This window comes from Balaenoptera musculus, chromosome 13 (assembly GCF_009873245.2).
Source record: "Balaenoptera musculus isolate JJ_BM4_2016_0621 chromosome 13, mBalMus1.pri.v3, whole genome shotgun sequence".
NCBI lineage: Eukaryota > Metazoa > Chordata > Mammalia > Artiodactyla > Balaenopteridae > Balaenoptera > Balaenoptera musculus.
Genome location: NC_045797.1, coordinates 44,005,690 through 44,031,057, shown reverse-complemented (window position 1 = coordinate 44,031,057; position 25,368 = coordinate 44,005,690). Strand labels below are relative to the sequence as shown.

Here is a 25,368-nt window from a genome sequence, read left to right as displayed (position 1 = left end):
ATGCAGAATCAGTGGGAGCCCTGAGCTTGTTTTCACTTGCCACTCACTGATAGGGTTTTGATGTGAGTCTGCAAGCAATTGATTTATTATGGTCTCTGTGCAGTCAGATCTCTCTGCTAATGATAATCTGTATTTGCAGCCGCTCCCCAGCACTAGCATCACTGCCTCAGCTCCACCTCAGATCATCAGGCATCAGATTCTCATAAGGAGCGCACAACCTAGATCCCTCGCATGCACAGTTCACAGTAGGGTTCATGCTCCTATGAGAATCTAATGCCGCCGCTGATCTGACAGGACACGGAGCTCAGATGGTAATGCGAGCAATAGGGAGTGGCTGTAAATACAGATGAAGCTTCTGTCGCTCACCCGCTGCTCACCTCCTGCTGTGTGGCCGGGTTCCTAACAGGCAGTGGTCTGTGGCCTGGGGGTTGGGGACCCCTGCCACAGATGCCTTCAAGTGACCCTGACTGGTCCCGATGGCTCTCCCTTATCCTCTCTCCCTTCCACACAGTACTGTGTCCCCCAGCAGTGACCAGAGTCACATCCCCACATCCCCTGGGTCACGTTCCTTCAGCCCTGCCACCAGATCCTACAGGTACTAACTCAAAAATGTCCCATGTCCTTCAGACCTGGCCCCTTTTCCCTGTACCTAGTACCACTCAGGGATTGGGGTGCGTGAAGAGTGCGAGCTTATTCACTGTCTCTAATGTTGTGTGAGCCCTTGCTGTGTGCCAGTACCTTGCTGTATATATACTTCCCACCAAGTATTTCACACATGCCTCACATCTACAAGGTAGGTACCATTATTGTTCCATTTTACAGATGAGAACACTATAGCTCAGAGAAGTCAAGTGATATGTTAGGCCCCAGCCCAAGATCACCAAGCCAGTAAGTGGAGAGGGCTTTGAACTCAGTTGTTAGGATGGCAGCTCCAGGGGACCTGCTGTTTTCTGAAAGAGGCCTCCTAACTGTTCTTTCTGCCTTCAGACGTTTCCCTTTCCTCTTTGACACATGCCTTGCTGCCCACAGAGTTAGCTCTTGAAAATACAACTCTTCATGCCCCACCCCAGCTTTAAGACCCAGGAGGTTCCCACATTCCTGATGGGATCCAAGCTCATGGTTTCAGAACCTCACCCGGGAGCCCCCTTCCTAGCTCATCACCTGAGATTCTCCACTGCAACTCATGTCTCTAACCCCAAAGCCATGGATGCTCTCTGAAGCTGCCTGGGACTTTCAGGCCCCTGTGATTTCAAGCTCCTTATACTCAGAAGGCTCCTCCTCTTCCCTCCCCACACCCCACCCTTCCAAGCCCTCCTCTGTGCAATCTTCCCTGACGCTCCCCACTCTAAACCTGTACTCCACCCTCCCCACACCCCCTCCTCCACACCCTTGTCAGGGCTCTACTACCATTGTTTCTTACTCATCTCTCTTCTCTGCTGCACTCCGAACTCCTGAGGCAGAAAAATCTATCTGAAACATTTGTATTGGAAAAGGGAAATATATTGCAGGGGGGTTATTATAGAACAGAGCACAGGTCAGGAAATACAGCTGAACTTCAGGACAGACAGGGTCCAGGAGCTGAAAAGCTGCCCTAAGCCAAGATGGTGCCTCTTTCTGCCCAGCAGGGCCTTGTGCATGCCTGACGCATTCGTCTCTTTTCCTGCAGACTTCTTGAACTTCTTTAGTAGACTGTGGTGCTATCCAGTGCCCAAGTTTTACATCTCCTACCAGTGTCCTCAATTCTGAATTCCTGGGAGAAACTATCTAATTGGCCCAGCTTGAGTCAGTTGTCCACCTAGACTGGGGATCACATATTACACACGCAGTTTCTGGGAAACACATGGGGTGGGGAAGAGACTAGGGGTGGGTAGCCGCTCGCTCAGTTGAAAGGAGGAGAAGGGCTTTCCAGGTGAGAGATAATTAAAAAAAAAAAAAAAAAAGAGTCATAAAAATAGGAAAGCTCCTGATACATGGGCTAAATGCACATGTCAGCTTGACTAAGGGTCACAGGAGATGTGAGAGCAGGGCCTGATTGTGCCAACTTAAGGAGTTTGGACTTTCCCATAGGTAGTGAAAGTCAGTGAATGCTTTTGAGTAAGGAGGTGTTGTGGTATTTTAGAATTAATCTGATGTTTGCAATTCGCAAGCTTTGGAGAGAGAAAAGGCTAGAATCAGGGAACCTAGAGAAAAGGGACCCACATCTTCTTAATCTTGTATCCCTCCCCCACCAAGCCCCAGCCAGCAAAGTGCCCGGTGCAGAAGAGCTGCCAACAATACAGGTGTGTCAAGTCGAATTAAAGGACAGATCTGATCTGAATTAGTCACTGCTTTTGTCATGGAAGACAAGACAGGAAAAAGAGAAAGACTGTAAACCTAGAACAGTATCTGGTTGTTGGGGAAAAAAGAATGCAAATGGTATAGAAACTTTGTAGGGCAAGCACCAAGCAACAGAATGAGCATGGCATTTGCCTCAGTGCTGTGCTCTGCCGGTCCCGGCTGCGTCTGGGCGAATCAGAGCAGAGCTCTGAGACACCATTCAGCACACCTTCGAGAGCACCTGCCAAGGCGCAGACGTAAAACTTCTGGGTAACCTTTACCGGATATCACCTTGGTAGGCTTTGCCTCGCCTGAGAAGCAAGGAAGCAAATATTTTTTATTTCGAAAACTCACTGTAATTCTACATGTTAGCCTGTCCCCCTAGCATGTCAAGGAAGTAAAGAAAGGGCTGCACTGTATCCCCAGCTGGTCAAGGAGTGAGTGGTTGGCTCTCTCACCAGCCTCATGGTTCCCATGACATGCGTGGCTTTCCCGAAGTGCGGGTTTGTTCCTGTGCTGTTACTTCCTCTAAGGACCCTTTCATCCTTGTGTGGGAATGTAGGAGCTGGCTCTCGACCACGTGTTTGGCTACAGAGGGTTTGACTGTCGCAATAACCTGCATTACCTGAATGACGGTGCTGACATCATCTTCCACGCAGCCGCGGCCGGCATCGTTCAGAACCTGTCCACAGGTAAATGGGTTGGGAGAAACCACCATCTGAACACAGGCTTTAATTTTAGCCCTTTTATGCACTTTCCCACTGGTTAGATGCCCCAAAGCTTAAGCTCTCTTTTCCCTTTAGAGCCATTCCACTCCATTCCAGACTGGTGCCATTTAGTCCTGGGAGATGCTCAGGCCCACGTTCACAGAGTCAGACCCTCTTTCTCTTTACCCCTCACCCAGCCACATCTCATCTCAGGCCCTGGAAGGGAGGTGTCCGTGTTTCCATCAGCTCCAGGGAGGCTGAGAGGGACGGAGGGAAGCCAGAAAGAGGGTGTGGGTAGTAGAGAAACCCTTACAGACAGTAACCAAGAACAAAGCATGGGGGAACTTTTCTCATTGATTTTTAACAGTCACCAAATTTTTTAGCAACTCAGATTTTCAAGTTTTGTTTGTTTTGAATAGTTAACCACATTCACAATGAGAATGAGAACAATAAAACAATATACAAAAATACCTAAAATGTCCCTTAACTATAGAATGACTCTTAAATTAAAAAAAAAAGTTTAAAAAGGAACACCTCAAGCAAAAAGAATCATTCAGAAACTAATTTAATAGACACCCTTATCTTTACCACAAGATTTAAACATGGTAACATGTTGCCTTTATTTGCTTTATATCTTAAAACAAACCTTTTCTTCCCCTCAAATTTTTATGCTCCTTCATAGTTCTCTATAGTTCATGCATAGATTTTTTTAGACAGTAAAATCACTGGGCACATAATGATTTGTTTTTGGGGGGCGAGGAGGGCCTTGGAATTTTCTATACATTTTTCTCAATTTTCTAGCCACATGTTACCAGGTTAGTAGCAATGTGCTGTATTCCATGCCATCACTCACCTCTCAGTTCCTGTGCATTTGGGTGGGTTTACAGTGACCACCTGGGCAGTCAGCAAACTGTTTGCTGCAATAGACAATAAAGCTTTTCCTGTCCTTTCTTCCACTTCCTGTGACACATGTTGACTTAGGGCTTCAGGGGGGTGAAGCCATCACCTGTGCTATCCAGGCACCCAGAAGATTAGCACTTTGATAGATAAAGATGATTAAAAGGGATTTCTTAAGTATTCTCCTGTTTAGTCTTCCCTTTCCAATGAGTACGTGGTGCCATTTTGCTCAGTAAAGCGCTATCTCCAGGTGCCCGCTCCCTGCCCTGCCCAGAGGAAGAGACACTGAGAGGCCGTGGGTCCTGGGCTGCAGGAGGAGGAACCGTTCTGGACTCTGGAAGCCTGTGCACTTGGACTGTGCTGTGGCGCCACCCAGGATGCAGGAGGATTGAAGTGGGACTTGTGTGTTAGATACGGATTAGGTAACAGACACCAGCTCTCCTCCCGATCCTGGGACAGAATGTGTCAATGTGAAAAAGGATCTCCCGTCTCCCTAAGGATGATTCCGAAAGTGAGAGTTCGGCACTTTTAAGCTCTCGCTTCTACGAGGCCTTTCCAAAGACTCACACAAAGCTTTGAGGTTGCCCCAAGAGCTCTCTCAGGCCCCTGCTCACCCTGCCCCATCTCTCCTAGGGAGCCAGAGCTTCTACCTGGAGCACACGGATGACATCCTCTGCCTCACGGTGAACCAGCACCCCAAGTACAGAAACGTGGTGGCCACCAGCCAGATAGGTAGGAGGGTCCTGCAGCTGCCGAGGCTCTCCCAGCTGAGCAGAGACGTTGACTTAGCAGCAGTTATTGGGGAGGCAGCGGGCAGGTCATTGGTATCCACCCTTTCTCGATGTCACTCTTGATTATTTGAGCCCTGAATGTATCTATGTCGCCTGAGTTGACACAACCAGTGATTGGTGACCTGAGGGACCATTAAGTCAGACCAGAGCCTCATCATCCAAATAAACGGGTGGCCCCCATCCCTGGAGACTTGTGAGAATAATTTTTCAGAGCCCAGGTGTCAGGTGAAGAGCCCCACATCTGAAGCCTGGAGGTTGCGCTTGGCAAGGGCAGATTCCAATATGTGTGCCTGGCTCTTCTCACCCTAGGAAACTGCTAATGACAAATGTGAACTGATTCACATTCGCGAAGAGTGGTGGTTGTTTTTTTTAACTCTGTCATTTCAAAGGCAATTTTTCCAAACATATCTTCCTGCTTGTTTTCATTGAGCCCATGCCCATTTTAAAATTTAATTTGGAACTTTCTGATGCTGGTGTTAAGTTCTTCACTCTTAGAAACATGACTTATTTTAGCTATTGTTTTCCCTTGACGCTTCCTCATTGCCATTGCTCATCCAATGCAGGTGATATTACGGAGACCCCAGGTAAGGCTGTTCCATCCGTGAGTAGTTTGAATCTGCACAGCAAAACCATGTCGATGTACCTCGTTTGCTGATTGTACCTGGCTGAGTTGCAGATAACAAATCATTGACCTCACCAGTTTCCTTTGTGTAAACTCCACCTCGAGTGTGTGTGTTGGACATAAACACCCTTAGGTCTCTGCCTCTGAAAGCACAGCAGATGTTTCCCGTTGTCTCTCACCTCCGGCCAGGCCAGGCCAGGCCATAGGTCTCTTAGCCCCCGTCACTGTAACGCCCCGAACACCTGTCCTAAAGCGGCTTTTAGGTGAGCGTCAGCGTTGCCTCGGCTCCGCCATTCCCCAGCCTTAGCTCTTCGTCGTACCTCCCACATTCAGGAGCAACACCTTCCATCCACGTGTGGGACGCCATGACCAAACACACCCTCTCCGTGCTGCGGTGCTTCCACTCGAAGGGGGTGAATTACATCAACTTCAGCGCAACCGGGAAGCTGCTGGTGTCGGTGGGCGTGGACCCCGAGCACACCATCACCGTCTGGCGCTGGCAGGAGGGTAAGGGAAGCGGGCTTTCTGTCCCTCTGGGAGGCTTGCTTGTGGCATGGGCTGGGCTCCAACCTAGATCTGCCTCACTCCACGGCCCACCATAGGTGCTGCTGCCGCATCAGCAGAAACCAGGGCTCTTGGGATCCTAGGGAAGCTGCTCATCAGCTGCCACTGCATCCCTGGACCCCATGGCCTCTGGAGTCCTGAGCTGGTCAGTGAAGGGTCTTTGGGCACTTTGGGAAAGTGGCTCAGTGCTGGCTGGCTCCCTCCTCAGACAGAAGGCAGCAGCCTCCACCATTTCTGTCCTAATCACCCACCTACCCAAACTTCCTTGTCCGTCTGGTGACCCCTGGATCCTGCTGCAGCTTTGTCACCCTGATTGCCTTCTTACAGGAACTGGGATGGGGTTTTATCACCATAGTCTTAGAAACTCTATTTATTAACATTTTTGAAATGGGGCTTCACCTTATAATTAAGGCTTACATTTAATGTGACAAGATTTCTATCTTGGGTTACCCCAATATGTGCACGCACATAGGCTGCTACTAAATTTACGGTCTTCTTTGAATCAAATATATGCAATCTTCCGTGTATATTTTCAGGGTGGCAAAAGTGGATCCAGTTAGTTAAGACATTAATGAGGTCCGTCTCCAGCCGGGCCGCCTGTATCTGGGGCATGCTGAGCCAGGCAGGCACAGGGGAAGCACTTCTCCAATCCAGGGCTTCTCGAGTCCCATGATCTCAGAGGGAGATCTGTGCATGATCTCAGGCACAGTACCTGCCCCAGCACAGTACCTACCCCAGCACAGTACCTGCCCCAGCACAGCACCTGCCCCAGCGCAGTACCTGCCCCAGCACAGTACCTGCCCCAGCACAGTACCTGCCCCTGCCTTGCCTCTTGCTCACCTAGGGCCCCTTCTGACTTCCCAAGAGTGGATTGGTGGAGCCAGGACTTTTAAATAAGCTCCCAGGAAAAAGAGAAGTCTTCCCTTTGGTAATTTTCTCCCATTATCTTTGTTGGAACCAGCACTTGTCTGTATGGAAGGGTTCTGAGTCAGCGATAATGTCTCATAGCCTGACACCAACCAGCAGCTCTTCTGAGCTGATTATGTGTGGTTTTTGCCTTCACTTCAAGTCCTGCTTACAGATAAATAATGTGGTTTTGAGGGAGGTTTATATCCATTCTTTGTTATCATTGGAGAGCGTTATTATTCATTTCTCATTTGTCTTTAACAAATTATCTTGTGGAACCCTTGGGGGGGTGTGTGTGTGTGTGAAACAAAATTAAATGGATTAAAAAAATGAGCTTAATATATAAAATGTATGTTGTCAGGTCCTAGATACTTGTATGAAATTTGTTCTGAGCAACCTGGAAGCCAGGGCAAAGAGGGAGACAGGCATCTTCACAATTAGAAGTGTCCATGAGATTAAAACAAAGCAAAAGCAAGCAGTGGATTAGAAGAAATGTGCATGTTATTTATTTTATATTTTCCCCATGATTGCTGAAATTAATCCTCTTTCCATCTCTTTATTGGCCACTTACATTGCTTCTTCTGCAGTTCAGCTGTTCAAATCCTTTTTCTACTGTGGGTGGGAGGGTTGTCTTTTGCTTATGCTTTGTAGCTCTTTACTGATTGTCTTTTAAAGCATTGCATATGTTTTCTCCCAGTCTGTTGTTTGTTTTTTAAATTAGTTTATAGTATCCTTGGAGACCATGGTTTTTAAAAGCTCTGAGCCCTAGGTAGTGAGGAATCTGTACCAGTAAGTCAGGCATTCCATCTGCAGGGAGAGAATTACTGCCCCAAGAGGTAACCTGAGGGTCTCCCCAGCCACTCCTGGGAAGGGATTCCAGGAGGGCGTGTCTGAGGGCTGGCTACGGGCCCAGCCATGTTAAGAACCCACCACTACACTAATAGCCATTTAAAAGTAAATAAATACAAGTGATGAGGAAGAGGGGAAGAAAAAAAATATGTGAGTAAATAATATAGGGAGATTGATTAAGAGGAAGTTGGAATTAAGACATTAAGAATAAGAAGAAAATGGAAAGAAAAGAAGTTTAAAATAAACATTAAAAACTCAAGGGAGGACCTTCAAGATGGCGGAAGAGTTAAGACGTGGAGATCACCTCCCTCCCCACAAATACATCAGAAATACATCTACATGTGGAACAACCCCTACAGAACACGTACTGAACGCTGGCAGAAGACCTCGGACCTCCCAAAAGGCAAGAAACTCCACACGTACCTGGACAGAGCAAAAGGAATAAAGAAAAAACAGAGACAAAAGAATAGGGACAGGACCTGCACCTCCAGGAGGAACCTGTGAAGGGGGAAAAGCTTCCACACACTAGGAAGCCCCTTCACTGGTGGAAATGGGGAGTGGGCAGGGGGGAAGCTTCGAAGCCATGGAGGAGAGCACAGCAACAGGGGTGCAGAGGGCAAAGTGGAGAGATTTCTGCACAGAGGATCGCTGCTGACCAGCACTCACCAGCCCGAGAGGCTTGTCTGCTCACCCACTGGGGCAGGTGGGGGCTGAGAGCTGAGACTCGGGCTTCGGAGGTCAGATCCCAGGGAGAGGACTGGGGTTGACTGCGTGAACACAGCCTGAAGGGGGCTAGTGCGCAACGGCTAGCTGGGAGGGAGTCTGGGAAAAAGTCTGGAACTGCCTAAGAGGCAAGAGACCGTTGTTTCCGGGTGCGTGAGGAGAGGGGATTCAGAGCACCGCCTAAACAAGCTCCAGAGATGGACGCGAGCTGCAGCTATCAGCGCAGACACCAGAGACGGGCATGAAATGCTAAGGATGCTCCTGCAGCCACCAAGAAGCCTGTGTGCAAGCACAGGTCACTATCCACACTTCCACTCCCGGGACCCTGTGCAGCCCGCCACTGCCAGGGTCCCGTGATCCAGGGACAACTTCCCCGGGAGAACACACGGTGCGCCTCAGGCTGTAGCAACATCACGCTGGCCTCTGCCGCTGCAGGCTCGCCCCGCATCCGTAACCCTCCCTCCCCCTGGCCTGAGTGAGCCAGAGCCCCCTAATCAGCTACTACTTTAACCCCGTCCTGTCTGAGCGATGAACAGACACCCTCAGGTGACCTACACGCAGAGGCAGGGCCAAATCCAAAGCTGAAGCCCAGGAGCTGTGCGAACAAAGAAGAGAAAGGGAAATCTCTCCCAGCAGCCTCAGGAACAGTGGATTAAATCTCCACAGTCAACTTGAGGTACCCTGCATCTGTGGAATACCTGAATAGACAATGAATCATCCCAAAACTGAGGTGGTGGACTTTGGGAGCAACAGTAGACTTAAGGTTTGCTTTCTACATATAATTTGTTTCTGGTTTTATGTTTATCTTAGTTTGGTATTGAGAGCTTACTATCATTGGTAGATTTGTTTATTGGCTTGGTTGCTCTCTTCTTTTTTTTTATTACTTTTTTGTTTTAATCATTTTTTTAATTTTAATGTTAATAACGATTTTATTTTATTTTACTTTTTTTTTCTTTCCTTCTTTTTTTCTCCCTTTTCTTCTGAGACGTGTGGCTGACAGGGTCTTGGTGCTCTGGCCGGGTGTCAGGCCTGAGCCTCAGTGGTGAGAGAGCCGAGTTCAGGACATTGCTCCACCTCCTGGCTCCACATAATATCAATCAGCAAGAGCTCTCCCAGAGATCTCCATCTCAATACTAAGGCCCAGCTCCACTCAACAACCAGCAAGCTCCAGTGATGGACACCCCATGCCAAACAACTAGCAAGACAGGAACACAACCCCACCCATTAGCAGAGAGACTGACTAAAATCATAATAAGTTCACAGACACCCCAAAACACACCACCGGACTCAGTCCTGCCCACCAGAAAGATAAGCTCCAGCCTCATCCACCAGAACACAGGAACCAGTCCCCTCTACCAGGAAGCCTACACAACCCACTGAACCAACCTTGCCCACTGGGGACAGACACCAAAAGCAATGGGAACTAAGAACCTGCAGCCTGTGAAAAGGAGACCCCAAACACAGTAAGTTAAGCAAAATGAGAAGACAGAGAAATATGCAGCAGATGAAGGAGCAAGGTAAAAACCCACCAGACCAAACAAATGAAGAGGAAATAGGCAGTCTACCTGAAAAATAATTCAGAGTAATGATAGTGAAGATGATCCAAAATCTTGGAAATGGAATGGAGAAAATACAAGAAACATTTAACAAGGACTTAGAAGAACTAAAGAGCAAACAAACCATGATGAACAACACAATAAACGAAATTTTAAATTCTCTAGAAGGAATCAACAGCAGAATAACTGAGGCAGAAGAATGGAAAAGTGACCTGGAAGATAAAATAGTGGAAATAACTACTGCAGAGCAGAATAAAGAACAAAGAATAAAAAGAATTGAGGACAGTCTCAGAGACCTCTGGGACAACATTAAATGCACCACCATTTGAATTATAGGGGTTCCAGAAGAAGAAGAGAAAAAAAAGGGACTGAGAAAATATTTGAAGAGATTATAGTTGAAAACTTCCCTAATATGGGAAAGGAAATAGTCAGTCAAGTCCAGGAAGCACAGAGAGTCCCATACAGGATAAATCCAAGGAGAAACATACCAAGACACATATTAATCAAACTAACAAAAATTAAACACAAAGAAAAAATATTAAAAGCAGCAAGGGAAAAGCAACAAATAACATACAAAGGAATCCCCATAAGGTTAACAGCTGATCTTTCAGCAGAAACTCTGCAAGCCAGAAGGGAGTGGCAGGACATATTTAAAGTGATGAAAGGGAAAAACCTACAACCAAGATTACTCTACCCAGCAAGGATCTCATTCAGATTTGAAGGAGAAATTAAAACCTTTACAGACAAGCAAAAGCTGAGAGAGTTCAGCACCACCAAACCAGCTTTACAACAAATGCTAAAGGAACTTCTCTAGGCAGGAAAAACAAGAGAAAGAAAAGACCTACAATAACAAACCCAAAACGTTTAAGAAAATGGTAATAGGAACATACATATTGATAATTACCTTAAATGTAAATGGATTAAATGCTCCAACCAGAAGACATAGACTGGCTGAATGGATACAAAAACAAGACCCATATATATGCTGTCTACAAGAGACCCACTTCAGACCTAAGGACACATACAGACTGAAAGTGAGGGGATGGAAAAAGATATTCCATGCAAATGGAAATCAAAGAAAGCTGGAGTAGCACTACTCTTATCAGACAAAATAGACTTTAAAGACTATTACCAGAGACAGAGAAGGACACTACATAATGATCAAGCGATCAATCCAAGAAGAAGATATAAAATTATAAATATTTATGCACCTGACGTAGGAGCACCTCAGTACATAAGGCAAATGCTACCAGCCATAAAAGAGGAAATTGACAGTAACACAATTATAGTAGGGAAATTTAACACCCCACTTTCACCAATGGACAGGTCAACCAAAATGAAAATAAATAAGGAAACACAAGCTTTAAATGACACATTAAACAAGATGGACTTCATTGATATTTATAGGACATTCCATCCAAAAACAACAGAAAACACTTTCTTCTCAAGTTCTCATGGAACATTCTCCAGGATAGATCATATCTTGGGTCACAAATGAAGCCTTGGTGAATTTAAGAAAATTGAAATTGTATCAAGTATCTTTTCCGACCATAACACTATGAGACTAGATTATCAGTTACAAGATAAAAAATACAAACACATGGAGGCTAAACAATACACTACTAAATAACCAAGAGATCACTGAAGAAATCAAAGAGGAAATCAAAAAATACCCAGAAACAAATGACAATGAAAACACGACGACCCAAAACCTATGGGATGCAGCAAAAGCAGTTCTAAGAGGGAAGTTTATAGCAATACAATCCTACCTCAAGAAACAAGAAACATGTCAAATAAACAACCTAACCTTACACCTAAATCAATTAGAGAAAGAAGAACCAAAAAAACCCTAAAGTTAGCAGAAGGAAAGAAATCATAAAGATCAGATCAGAAATAAGTGAAAAAGAAATGAAGGAAACGATAGCAAAGATAAAAAAAAACTAAAAGCTGGTTTTTTGAGAAGATAAACAAAATTGATAAACCATTAGCCAGACTCATCAAGAAAAAAAGGGAGAAGACTCAAATCAACAGAATTAGAAATGAAAAAAGGAGAAGTAACAACTGACACTGCAGAAATACAAAGGATCATGAGAGATTACTAGAAACAACTCTATGCCAATAAAATGGACAACCTGGAAGAAATGGACAAATTCTTAGAAAAGCGCAACCTTCTGAGACTGAACCAGCAAAAAACAGAAAATATAAACAGACCAATCACAAGCACTGAAATTGAGACTGTGATTTAAAATCTTCCAACAAACAAAAGCCCAGGACCAGAGGGCTTCACAGGCGAATTCTATCAAACATTTAGAGAAAAGCTAACACCCATCCTTCTCAAACTCTTCCAAAATATAGTAGAGGGAGGAACACTCCCAAACTCATTCTATGAGGCCATAATCACCATGATACCACAACCAGACAAAGATGTCACAAAAAAAGAAAACTACAGGCCAATATCACTGATGAACATAGATGCAAAAATCTTCAACAAAATACTAGCAAACAGAATCCAGCAGCACATTAAAAGGATCATACACCATGATCAAGTGGGGTTTATCCCAGGAACGCAAGGATTCTTCAATATATGCAAATCCATATATGTGATAAACCATATTGACAAATTGAAGGAGAAAAACCATATGATCATCTCAGTAGATGCAGAAAAAGCTATTGACAAAATTCAACACCCATTTATGATAAAAACCCTTCAGAAAGTAGGCATAGAGGGAACTTACCTCAACATAATAAAGGCCATATATGACAAACCCACAGCCAACATCATTCTTAATGGTGAAAAACTGAAACCATTTCCACTAAGATCAGGAAAAGACAAGGTTGCCCACTCTCACCACTATTATTCAACATAGTTTTGGAAGTTTTAGCCACAGCAGTCAGAGAAGAAAAAGAAATAAAAGGAATCCAGATCGGAAAAGAAGTAAAACTGCCACTGTTTGCAGATGACATGATACTATACATAGAGAATCCTAAAGATGCTACCAGAAAACTACTAGAGCTAATCAATGAATTTGGCAAAGTAGCAGGATACAAAATCAATGCACAGAAATCTCTTGCATTCCTATACACTAATGATGAAATATCTGAAAGAGAAATTAAGGAAACACTCCCATTTACCATTGCAACAAAAAGAATAAAATACCTCGGAATAAACCTACCTAAGGAGACAAAAGACCTGTATGCTGAAAACTATAAGACACTGATGAAAGAAATTAAAGATAATACAAACAGATAGAGAGATATAGCATGTTCTTGGATTGGAAGAATCAATACTGTGAAAACGACTGTACTACCCAAGCAATCTACAGATTCAATGCAATCCGTATCAAGCTACCAATGGCATTTTTCACAGAACTAGAACAAAAAATTTTACAATTTGTATGGAAACACAAAAGACCCCGAATAGATAAAGCAATCTTGAGAAAGAAAAACAGAGCCGGAGGAATCAGGCTCCCTGACTTCAGACTATACTACAGAGCTACAGTAATCAAGACAGTATAGTACTGGCACAAAAACAGAAATATAGATCAATGGAACAGGATAGAAAGCCCAGAGATAAACCCACACACATATGGTCACCTTATTTTTGATAAAGGAGGCAAGAACATACAATGGAGAAAAGACACCCTCTTCAATAAGTGGTGCTGGGAAAACTGGACAGCTACATGTAAAAGAATGAAATTAGAACACTCCCTAACACCATACACAAAAATAAACTCAAAATGGATTAAAGACCTAAATGTAAGGCCAGACACCATAAAACTCTTAGAGGAAAACATAGGCAGAACGCTCTATGATATAAATCACAGCAAGATCCTTTTTGACCCACCTTCTAGAGAAATGGAAATAAAAACCAAAATAAACAAATGGGACCTAATGAAACTTAAAAGCTTTTGCACAGCAAAGGAAACCATAAACACGATGAAAAGACAACCCTCAGAATGGGAGAAAATATTTGCAAATGAAGCAACTGACAGAGGATTAATCTCCAAAATATACAAGCAGCTCATGCAGCTCAATATCAAAAAAACAAAGAACCCAATCCAAAAATGGGCAGAAGACCTAAATAGATATTTCTCCAAAGAAGATATACAGATGGCCAACAAACACATGAAAGGGTGCTCAACATCATTAATCATTAGAGAAATGCAAATCAAAACTACAATGAGGTATCACCTCACACCAGTCAGAATGGCCATCATCAAAAAATGTACAAACAATAAATGCTGGAGAGGGTGTGGAGAAAAGGGAACCCTCCTACACTGTTGGTGGGAATGTATATTGATACAGCCACTATGGAGAACAGTATGGAGGTTCCTTAAAAAACTAAAAATAGAACTACCATGCAACCCAGCAATCCCACTACTGGGCAGGTACCCTGAGAAAACCATAATTCAAAAAGAGTCATGTACCAAAATGTTCATTGCATCACTATTTACAATAGCCAGGACATGGAAGCAACCTAAGTGTCCATCGACAGATGAATGGATAAAGAAGATGTGGCACATATATACAATGGAATATTACTCAGTCATAACAAGAAACGAAATTGAGTTATTTGTAGTGACGTGGCTGGATCTAGAGTGTGTCATACAGAGTGAAGTAAGTCAGAAAGAGAAAAACAAATATTGTATGCTAACACATATATATGGAATCTAAAAAAAAAAAAAAAGTCATGAAGAACCTAGGGGCAGGACAGGAGTAAAGATGCATATGGCATATGTAGAGAATGGACTTGAGGACACGGAGAGGGGGAAGGGTAAGCTGGGAAGAAGTGAGAGAGTGACATGGACTTATCTGTTTTACATTTGGTAGTGTATATAGCTAGTGGGAAGCAGCTGCATAGCACAGGGAGATCAGCTCGGTGCTTTGAGACAACCTAGAGGTATGGGATAGGGAGGGTGGGAGGGAGATGCAAGAGGGAGGGGATATGGGGATATATATATACGTGTAGCTGATTCACTTTGTTATACAGCAGAAACTAACACAATAATGTAAAGCAATTATACTCCAATAAAGATGTTAAAAAAAATAAAACCTCAAGGACTGGAAAATAATGATGAGATAAAAATAGATGAGATAAGAGTAGAAGCTCAGAGATTTTAAAAGGAGCTAAAAGAGCAATAAAAATAACTAACTGTAGTTACTGCTTACAGAACCCTCACTGCACCAAGCCTTTTCTAAGGGCTTCCCTTTTATCAATTCTTTTAATCGTCACAACACCTTATAAAGTGGGAACTATTATTATCCCCAATTTACAGATAAGGAAACTGAGGCACAGAGAGGTTAAAATAATTTTTCCAAAATTGTTGTGCAGATAAATGGTGGAGCTGAGATTTGATTAAGACAAAGGTTAAATACAACTCAGGACAGAAATCAAAAACATAAATAAATGAGGTTGAGGGAAAGAACTAGTAATATAAAAGGTAAGCATTTTAAACCTAAAAACCGTGAAAGAAAAAGGAATGTGGGGATCTTTTTAAAGAAATTAAAAGCAGAGGAATCTTGGAGAAAAACAGCAACGGTCTGAAGGAATGTGTCTGCCGTGGCTCTGTGGGGAGGCTGCGGCTTCCTGTGGGGTGGATCCTGTTGGAGGTGGCAAGGCGGGGATGCCCTTAAGCCGTTTTGCCCTTTTCTCGTATCTGGAAACTTCCGTCTCCTGGGCCATCCTTTCCTCCTCTGTTCACAGATGCCTGGATGTGGCTCGTGGCTTGTGGGGACGGGGTAGAGTTAGGTTGGGGGTTCTGTTAGCAGCACCTGCTGCTCTGGAAATTTCCCAGACAAGGTCTCTTTCCCACCCTGGGAGTAGTGTCTGAAGGTGGGAGGGAGCAGCTGAAGAAGGAACCAGAAGTGTGCCCTGGGCCTTGCTGGGACAGAGAGCCCTCTGTCCTGGGCTGCAGCTCCCCAGCCTGGCCTGGGAGCGTAGGACCCACATCACCAGACTCTCTCACCCACGCAGGTGCCAAGGTTGCTAGCCGAGGGGGCCACCTGGAGCGCATATTCGTGGTGGAGTTTCGCCCTGACTCAGACACACAGTTTGTGTCTGTCGGAGTCAAGCACATGAAGTTCTGGACCCTGGCAGGCAGTGCCCTGCTTTATAAGAAAGGGGTCATCGGGTCCATGGAGGCTGCCAAGATGCAGACGATGCTCTCCGTGGCCTTCGGTGCTGTGAGTTTCAGCAGAAGCTTCCTGACGGGACCCTGAACCCCTGGGCATGGGCATGGGGGGCAGGTATATCCTAGAAGCTGTGAACAGCAAGGAAGCCATTTCCACAGATCTCCTTTACTGGATTATTTGCAACCACTGTTTTGTTTCCTTAGCACAGATGGGTGAGTTGACTGTATTTTTCCCCTCAAAATGTTAATCAGAAAAAAGCAGGACCCCGACCCAGGGCTGGAGTTTCATTATTCCAGAGCCAGATTGACTTGCAGGCCTGTCCGACTAGGCTAGATGGCCACAGAGGCTGAGGGGCATTTCCACCACTGGACAGCATCCCTTTCCCCCCAGTCCTCTTGTGCCATAAATCCCCTGACACCCTTACACAGGCTGTGGGCTGCCCTCAGCCAACACAAGCTCCCCCTGGGGAAATTTTGGAACACAGCCAACTCTTGGTCCTCCAGGTGTGGATTTACCCTCCTTGTAGATGAGGCCAGAAAAGTCTCCTCGCAGACTGGGGTCCCGCCCTTCCCTGCAGTCACCTGGGGCTGCTCACAGAATGGAAGTGCATTAAAAAGCGGAGCTGTGCTCAGTGGGGAAATCAACTGTTCCCCAAACTAACACCATAGAGTGAATTGCAAAGCTAGGTGATTTCCTTACCATACGCTCTTTTGAGAGTTCTTTCGCCTTCCCTTGGCACAGAAGGTCAATTTGAGTGTGTTATGTTTCTCCGGCTCTGGTGCCTTAGCAGTGGGGTGGGTGGCTGGGAGGGAACCCTCTCGAGGGCTGCAGGAAGTGTCCTGGTGTGGAAGGTGTCCCTTTGTTTACAGAACAACCTCACTTTCACGGGTGCCATCAACGGCGACGTCTACGTGTGGAAGGACCACTTCCTTGTCCGGCTGGTGGGCAAGGCTCACACAGGCCCCGTCTTCACAATGTACACGACCCTTCGGGACGGGCTCATAGTGACCGGTGGAAAAGAGCGGCCGTAAGCCCGAACTCCTCTGGGAACAACTGGTCTTTTTGGATTGTCTTGGGAGAAACGGACAGAAGCATCTCCAACTTGGAGAAAATGCAGATTTTCACTCTCCTGTCTTTTCTGCATCACGGAGATGAGACTGCTGTCTCTCCCAGAGGGCCCTGGGTCAGAACCTTCAGAAGTCAGGGTCAGAGAGGTGGTACCTTGGTAGTTGAAAAACCGGAGAGGTGTTCTCAAACAGACCAGGTGACTCTGCTGTCCAACAGGTGTTACTGTCAGTGGCTCTTTGGGAGGAGGCAGGAGGGGTGAGAAGAGGGGGGATGTCCAGTGCAGACCGGGACCATGTGAAAGCCAAGCTGCAAAATAGGAGAAACATTTCTCTTCGTCGTTCGATCTGATAAAAACATAGTTTGATTTTTTTAGATTTCGATTCTCCTTCCTCCCACGGTGGTGGCATTTGAAAGCAGTCTAGGAAATCTGCAAGTTCAAGGGGTTCTGGTAGCTCATCAGCAGGGCTTATGAAAGGGGCCACCCCAGAAGGTCTGTCCTGCTGGGCCTGGGGATGAGGGGATGGGACCTTGAGGAGATGACAGGGAGAGAGGGCAGCGGAGGGTCCTGGGCGGTCTTAGGATGAGGGCTAACGTGCTAAGTTCTTGATCTTTTTCAGGACCAAAGAAGGAGGTGCTGTGAAACTGTGGGACCAGGAGATGAAGCGCTGCCGGGCCTTCCAACTGGAGACGGGGCAGCTGGTGGAGTGTGTGCGCTCCGTGTGCCGCGGCAAAGTGAGCACCGGGCGGGGCGGGCCTTTCCCAGCGGCGCCCTGAGCTCGTCCAGCACCTTCCCAGCTGGACATTTGCCCTGTGCTGAGTGGTTGAGTCCTTAGAACAAGCCTCCCGGGTGTGACTTAGTGCAGAGGGGAAGCAGCTTAGCACAGTCAGACACACCTGGGTGCAGAGTGTGACTCACCCAGTAGAACTGGCTGTGTGACCTTGGCTGTGTCGCTTAGCCTTTCTGTGTCCAGCACACGGGTTGTTGTGAGGACTGCATGCATCATACATGCACAGCGTCTTTCATTGTGCCTGGCACATGGCCACAGTCAGTAGATGCTAGCTGCTGTTGTTATAGACGATGTTATTTTAGGCACAGGGATACTAAGTAGTTGCCCATGCCCAAGGGTACGCAGCCGGGAAGGGGAAGGACTGCCAAACTGTCTGACTCAAAGCCATTGGTTTTCAAGTTGTACCTGAGCTAAATATCACACACAACTGTGGAGTTTTGTTTTTGTCTTTTAAACATGGATATCCAGGCTCATATCCAGAGCCGCCAAGTCAGAATCTCGGGAGTGGGGCCCTGACCTTGATGTGTGTTTTCCTTTTCTTCTTCTTTATTTTTAATTCCCCAAGAGATTCTGAAGCACTTGAAAACAAATCTCTTAACCTCTGTTTAATACCTTGTATTTATATTTTGGAATTGGTATCAGTCTAAGAATTTGCTTTCTAGATGCTCTCCACTAAAAAGGCAAACCTGACTTGGAGTCTACATAATTGGAAAATGGGAATTTTGTTTTTAAATAGATACACAACAATCATCCGGAAGGGTAACTAGACATACAGGAGATGAAGGCAGAACGAGGCCCAGAACCTGGAAGTCAGCTGCAGATGGATTCTGTTCAGTGCGAGGAAGAACTTAGGAAGAGTTTGGGCTGTCCAAGAGCAGAAACTGGCTGCCCTGCTCTGCAGTGAGCTTGCAATCACTGGACCGTTCAGCAGAGACGAGATGATGGAGAGCTCTGGTGGAACTCTCCCCAAGGTGGCGGGGGGAGTACAGGTCAAGTGAGGGGCTCGCTTAAGGCTGGCAAATCAGTGGCTAAGAACAAAACACTTCTTGGCTCTTCCTATTTTATTACCAGTGCCAGCAAAGGCACTTTCCCAAGTTACTCTAATAGTGTTTTTTAATATTATTTTAAATTGTGACAAAATATAGAGAACATAAAATTTACCATTTAACCATTTTTAAGTGTACAATTCAGTGGTATTAAATACATTCACATAGTTGTGCAACTATCACCACCACCCCTCCCCAGAACATTTTTCATCTTGTGAAACAGAGGCTCGGTGTCTAGTAAACAATAACTCCCTTTGTCCCATCCCCCCAGCCCCTGGAAACCACCATTCTACTTTGTCTCTATGAGTCTGAGTATTCTAGGTACTTCATATGAGTGGGATCCTGTAGTGTTTGTCTTTCTTGTCATAGTGTTTTGATTACAACAGGGAAAGATTTTAGTGGGAACCAAGGATGGAGAAATCATTGAAGTTGGTGAAAAAAATGCTGCTTCCAACATCCTGATTGATGGACACATGGAAGGGGAGATCTGGGGCCTGGCCACACACCCCTCCAAGGACATCTTCATCTCTGCCAGTAACGACGGCACAGCCCGAATCTGGGACCTGGCTGACAAGGTGAGGGCCCGACGCTGCACAGGCTCGGATGCCCCAGGTGGGCCTCAGAGCAGTGACAGCCCTGGGCAAGGGGAGGTTCGGCCAGGGTCAGGCCGGAGTGGGGGATGGGGCTGGGCAGGAGATCGGCCACAGGGCAGCAATTAAGTTAGAGGGACTGATAATAAAAGAAGTCCTGTTCACACACACCCATTCTATATATATATATATATATATATATATATATATATCTTAGCTGTATATCCATCTATGAATATTTATATTACAGGAATAATATAATTGAGAATGATTATTCTCTTGTCATGAAAGAACGCACAAAACTAAAAAACAGAGATAAATCATGTCTTCCCTGGATGGGAAGACTAAAAATGATTTAAAATGTCAAATGTTCCCAAACAGAACATTTCAATCAAAATCCCAACAAGGTTTCTCTTAGCATTTGGAAAAACAATTTAAAAATACAAAAAATTTCAAAAAAATAACTTGTCTGGAGTAAAAATGTCAAATAGGAAATCTGGGGGGAAAAAAGATTGTTATCAAGCCTTAGCTGATAGTAAAACAAGTACTTAAGTTCTAATAATTAAAATACTTGGTTTCATTACAAGATGGCTAGTAAATGTTTCAGTCGTATTTTCAGTGTAAGGATCATAGAACAGACATGGGGAAGGCTAAGTGTGGTGGTTATACTCCTTAGTTCATAATGATTATGTTTATTAACACCCACTACATACCCGGTGCTTCATATATGCTATCGTTAATGCTTACAACACCTTGCAAGACCAATACTAACATCGATTCTCTACACATGGGAAAACGGAGAAGTAACTTACCCAAACACACCCAGCTAGGGACAGAGCCAGGATTTGGGATCTGAACTAACACATGCTGAAGCTCAAACTCTTCCCCCGAACAAGAGGTCAGCAAGCTGCAGCCCAAGGGTCAAGTCTGCCTGCTGCCCCTTTCTGCAAAGTAAGCCATGCTTTTTGTTTATGTTGGTGTCCATGGCTGCCTTTGTGCTTCACTGGCAGAGCTGACTGGTTGTGAGAGACCATATGGACCCCAAAGCCTAAAAATATTTACTCCCAAACCATTCACAGAAAAAGTTCGCCAACCTCTGTCCTAAACCGTGTTGTCTCTCCAGCTGCTCAATCAAAACATACTGCCCCCCTCAGCCACTCAGGGACACTTACTATTAGACGCAAGAGGTTTGCAGCCTCCCTAGAGGCAGCCTGGCTCTGGCCTGGGTGCAGGATTTCCCCTGGAGACCAGCTGAGGCGGCCAAGGGCTCAGGTGGTATTACTTTGTTCTACGATGTAGAAGCTGCTAAACAAGGTGAACCTGGGCCACGCGGCCAGGTGTGCAGCCTACAGCCCTGACGGGGAGATGGTGGCCATTGGCATGAAGAATGGAGAGTTTGTCGTCTTGTTGGTGAACAGCCTGAAAGTTTGGGGGAAGAAACGAGACCGGAAATCTGCTATCCAAGATATCAGGTACATAGCAGGCAGTCTGGGCAGGGAGGAGAAAGGCGGGCATTCATTCTCCCTCCCATGGTTCCCATTCCAGGAGGGTCATGGCTGGAATGAAGAACTCACTTGTGAGAGGGTCCCTTTCAGTGAGCCAGCTATGGAAGGAGACCCTCTCACACGTTAGTTCTCAGACATGTCTTTGCTAATTCCCATAAGAGTGTGGTAAAAACTTCTTATAAAATGCCTTCTACAAAAGACTGCACACATCCATTTACTTACTTCCGGGGGATTTGATCCAGAGAAGCTGTCGAATTCCATAGACTTTAGGAAAAGCTAACCACATGTGAATCATGATGTGTGATCTAATTGCCTTTGAGCTTGGGAGGCCTGTGCCAGAGCAGACCTCATGCCTGACCGGCCCTAGACAGCCCTCCTCACGGACCGTGCTCTTGGATTGCTTTTTCTAGAATCAGCCCAGACAGCAGATTCTTAGCTGTTGGTTCTTCTGAACACACAGTTGACTTCTATGACCTCACTCAGGGCACGAGTCTGAACCGCATCGGCTACTGCAAAGATATCCCAAGCTTTGTCATTCAGATGGATTTTTCCGCGGATGGCAAATACATCCAGGTATGCTTTGGCTTTACTGATATCTGGGGTAACCATTAATAATAGTATTACAAACAATGGCTTGTATGAAATCAGTGCTTACTCTGTGTCAGGAAATGTGTTCACTGGAACTGTTTAAGTACTGTTAGTTTCCCTCCTATTTTATAAATGAAGAAACAGAGGCTTAGAGAACTTAAGAAAGTCGAATAGAATTTAAAATTGTACTTATTCTTCAGTAGGAAAGGAGGAAACAAGCCCTAATCATCTTGATCCTCCTCTCACCACCACCCCTTCAAAGCTTCCTAATTCCTAGTTCTCTGGGGCTGCACGGAAGCCTGTGTTGCTTCTTACACTTACTCATCTCAATTCCAGATCCCATGGGTAGTGTGGTCCCTCCAACTTGGGACCCGGACTCCAGACAGTCAGCCTGGAGTGAGAGCCCATCACTGGCCCCTGGGAAGACTGACAAGCGGGGAGGGATCGAGAGGGGTCCCACTCTTGGCACTTAGAGCTGAAAATAGAACAATGATTTCTCCAGCACTTTGAACAAATATTATGCATTTGTGAGCCAGCCTGGAGTCGGGTAGTCTTTGTGAAAGGAGAGAGGACACTTCATTCATCAAGTGTGGACTGAACCAGGCACTATGCCAGGCTTTTGGGTGTATGAAATGGGTGGGCCTGGTCCCTGCTCTCCTGGAGCTTGCCTTGTCGTGGACAAGACAAGCATTAAACAAATCATCACAAAATACACCTATAACTACAAATTGTGATTATGTGCCGAGAAGGAAAAGTACAGTGCCCTGCGGGAGCATTTAACAGGCACTGACTGTTGAATAGATGCACTGACATCCTCTCCGTACGGTGCTGTTTAAGCTGAGGTCTGCAGGGTGTGTAGGAGTTTAGCCACCCAAGGGGGGCGGGAACATGGTTGAAGGCCTTCTGCATGAAGGCCCTGATGTGGGAAAGATCTCAGCTCATTCCTGTACAGCAGGGAAATCTGGGGTGGCTGGCCTAGCACCCCAGGGAGAGGGGGCTGGCGATGGAGGCAGCGGCCATTGGCTGGAAAATGGTCAATTGCCTCTAGAAGTTTCCCAGAGAAGCCAGGATCCGGTCCTAATACTTCAGAAATCATCTCCGTCAGCTGCCGTCCATAAGACTTGCCTCAGCTCTGTTGCACAGGACCTTGGTTCTCTGAGAACAGGGGTTCCCAAACGTGAGCGCGCACCAGAATCACCTGGAGGCTTTGTGAAAGCCTGCTGGGCCCCGCCCTCAGATTGTCCGACTGGGTAGGTCTAGGGTGGGGCCCAAGAATGTGCATCTCTAACCAGTGTCCAGCTGAGGCTGACGGTGCCGGTCAAGAACCACACTTGGAGAACCGCTGCCTTAGGACTTTGGAAAATAGCAAGAAAACGGAGGGAAAAATGCCCTGCTTATGTGAACTTTGCCGCGGGCTGACCACAGGCTTTGCAGCCTGGAGCTCAGCTTGGGTTTGGTGAAAAGTCCTGGGGATGCAGAGGTTGGGAAACAATACACCCAAAGGGGAGTCCTTTGGACAGGAAAGAAAGTTGATAGGCCTGGCTGCTTCCCACTTGCAGGTGTCAACAGGAGCCTACAAGCGCCAGGTGCATGAGGTGCCCCTGGGGAAGCAGGTCACCGAAGCCACGGTCATTGAGAAGATCACCTGGGCCTCCTGGACAAGGTGACTGGAGGAAAACTCTTCTGGAGGAAAAGGTCACAAGGGAGACTCTCATCCCAGCCTCAGCCTCCAAGTTTGTGTGTGGCTGGGATCCGAAGCAGCTCAGAGACAGAGAGCTCTTTCCTTTGCGGGGTCAGGGCGGGAGGCCTCTTGCTCCCAGTCTGGGCCGCTGGCTTTGGTCTGATCAGGGCTTCTGAAACGCAAAGTCCCTCTTGTTGTGTAATCTGTTCTACTCATCCCCAACCCCATCTAGCAAGTTCAAAGGGAAACCATCCCCCAGCTCTTGGCCAAACCCCCTGCGGTGTAGTGAGGCCTCCTCCAATCCCTGGGAGGGAGAGGGAGGGCTGGAAGTGCCGGGTAGCAGGGTAAGCAGCAGGGCCCTGCCACGTCAAGGGAAAAGAGGCCACCAACCCGTGAGCTTGAAGAGCCCCGCACTTCTCCCAAGCTACATATACTCAGAAGCATCATAGGGAAGAGGGAGAGAATCAAAGATGGAGGTAACTTTTCTTTTTAGGGTGAAAGGGACTGGGGCAGAGAATAGTAGTAGCTGGGGCAGGTATACAAAGGGGGAGGGGACAGGTGCCATCCTGCCAGAGGAGCCGCGTGACCACGCTGAATTTTCCTCTCATTCCTGGGAGAGGATGCCTGACTGCACGAAGCCTTCTCACCCATCTCACACCTCTTCCTGTTGGAACAGCATTCTGGGAGACGAAGTCATTGGCATCTGGCCGCGAAACGCAGACAAGGCTGATGTCAACTGCGCGTGTGTGACCCACGCTGGCCTGAACATTGTCACGGGAGACGACTTTGGGCTCGTGAAGCTCTTTGATTTTCCATGCACAGAGAAATTTGTGAGTTTTCCTTAGAGTAACTCCCTGTGCTGCCTCCAGGCTGGCTGATCTTCTGCAGCCTGCTGGAAATCGTGGCCACATCCACATGGCCATCTAGAATCTAGAACAAGAGGAATCTTGTCACAGCCCTGGGGAGACTTGGCAACACCTAACCTTTTCCTCTCCCTCAGGAGGGGAAGTCCTGGAAGCCAGGAGGATGGAGCGGGGACAGAGTGGCCACAAGTGGGGCAGGAATGAGTCAGGAAGCCAGTGAAGGGCTTGCTCACAGAGATGTTCAGACCCAACGGGCATCCCATGGGTGAAGGGAGGTCCTAGGAGGGGGGAACTGAGTCCTGGAAGTGGTCCATGGTGGCTGAAGGAACAGGGTCTCTTAGTCGTCTCCATTCACTTTTGCTCACAGGCCAAGCATAAGCGTTACTTCGGTCACTCGGCTCACGTGACGAACATCCGTTTCTCTCATGACGACAAGTACGTGGTCAGCACTGGAGGAGACGACTGCAGGTACCAGCCTGATTCTTCTGGCTCTGCCCCCAGGCCTAGCCTTCACCCCCTCCCGTCCCCACCTCAGGTGTCAGCTCCTCCCAGGGGCATGTGGAGGGGCTGAGGTGGGATAGTGAACCGGAGATCCAGTGCCGACTTTCCCAGTAGAAGGGCTTTAGTCTCTGGTGACTCCCAACCCAATTCTTGATGGGCCTCTGTCCCCACTAGAGCTGTCCTGGGATTGGTGAGAAGCCAAGGGCATGCAACAGCTACTCTGAGCATTGCTGGCTGGAGGGGCAGGTGATGAGAGGCCCGAGATACTGATTCCAGTAGGAGCTGTTGGACAGCCCACGGCGTCCACTGCATATAATCAGGAGGTTAGAATGACCTTGATCCATAGGCCTTTTAACTCAGAACTTCCAATTCATCACCAGAGTTCTTAACATGGATCATTAATCCACAACCAAGAGAGGTTTAAAAATAGTAATACAGAGCCTCAGTCACCCCGAGAAACGAGCAGGACATATGTTACCCGATTTTACACATGAGATCAGATAAGGGGTGAAGCCGTTAGGGCCAGTGCTATTTAGTAGCAGGAGAACCTCAACCAGCTATGTGGATTCCTGAGCCAGGGCTGCTACTGACCTTAAGCACTGCTCACTGTGAAACAGGCCCATTGTCCTGTGAGGCATGGCCGGTCTTCCAGTGTTTTGGTAGGACCCCTACCAG

General features: G+C 46.6%; 1 protein-coding gene across 7 annotated transcripts in view; it reads left to right on the top strand.

The window, feature by feature from the left end:
- The window catches only part of EML6 (EMAP like 6), a 356,906-nt gene that overhangs the window by 328,648 nt on the left and 2,890 nt on the right, over positions 1 to 25,368 (top strand). For all 7 annotated transcript variants that reach the window (XM_036873387.1, XM_036873381.1, XM_036873382.1 and 4 more), the window contains 12 exons: positions 2,879 to 3,008; positions 4,554 to 4,652; positions 5,667 to 5,840; positions 15,906 to 16,114; positions 16,933 to 17,090; positions 17,749 to 17,863; positions 19,352 to 19,540; positions 20,855 to 21,027; positions 21,471 to 21,633; positions 23,208 to 23,311; positions 24,006 to 24,159; positions 24,560 to 24,660. In XM_036873387.1, the coding sequence (XP_036729282.1) occupies positions 2,879 to 3,008; positions 4,554 to 4,652; positions 5,667 to 5,840; positions 15,906 to 16,114; positions 16,933 to 17,090; positions 17,749 to 17,863; positions 19,352 to 19,540; positions 20,855 to 21,027; positions 21,471 to 21,633; positions 23,208 to 23,311; positions 24,006 to 24,159; positions 24,560 to 24,660 (1,769 nt within the window). The remainder of the gene's footprint in view (positions 1 to 2,878; positions 3,009 to 4,553; positions 4,653 to 5,666; positions 5,841 to 15,905; positions 16,115 to 16,932; positions 17,091 to 17,748; positions 17,864 to 19,351; positions 19,541 to 20,854; positions 21,028 to 21,470; positions 21,634 to 23,207; positions 23,312 to 24,005; positions 24,160 to 24,559; positions 24,661 to 25,368) is intronic.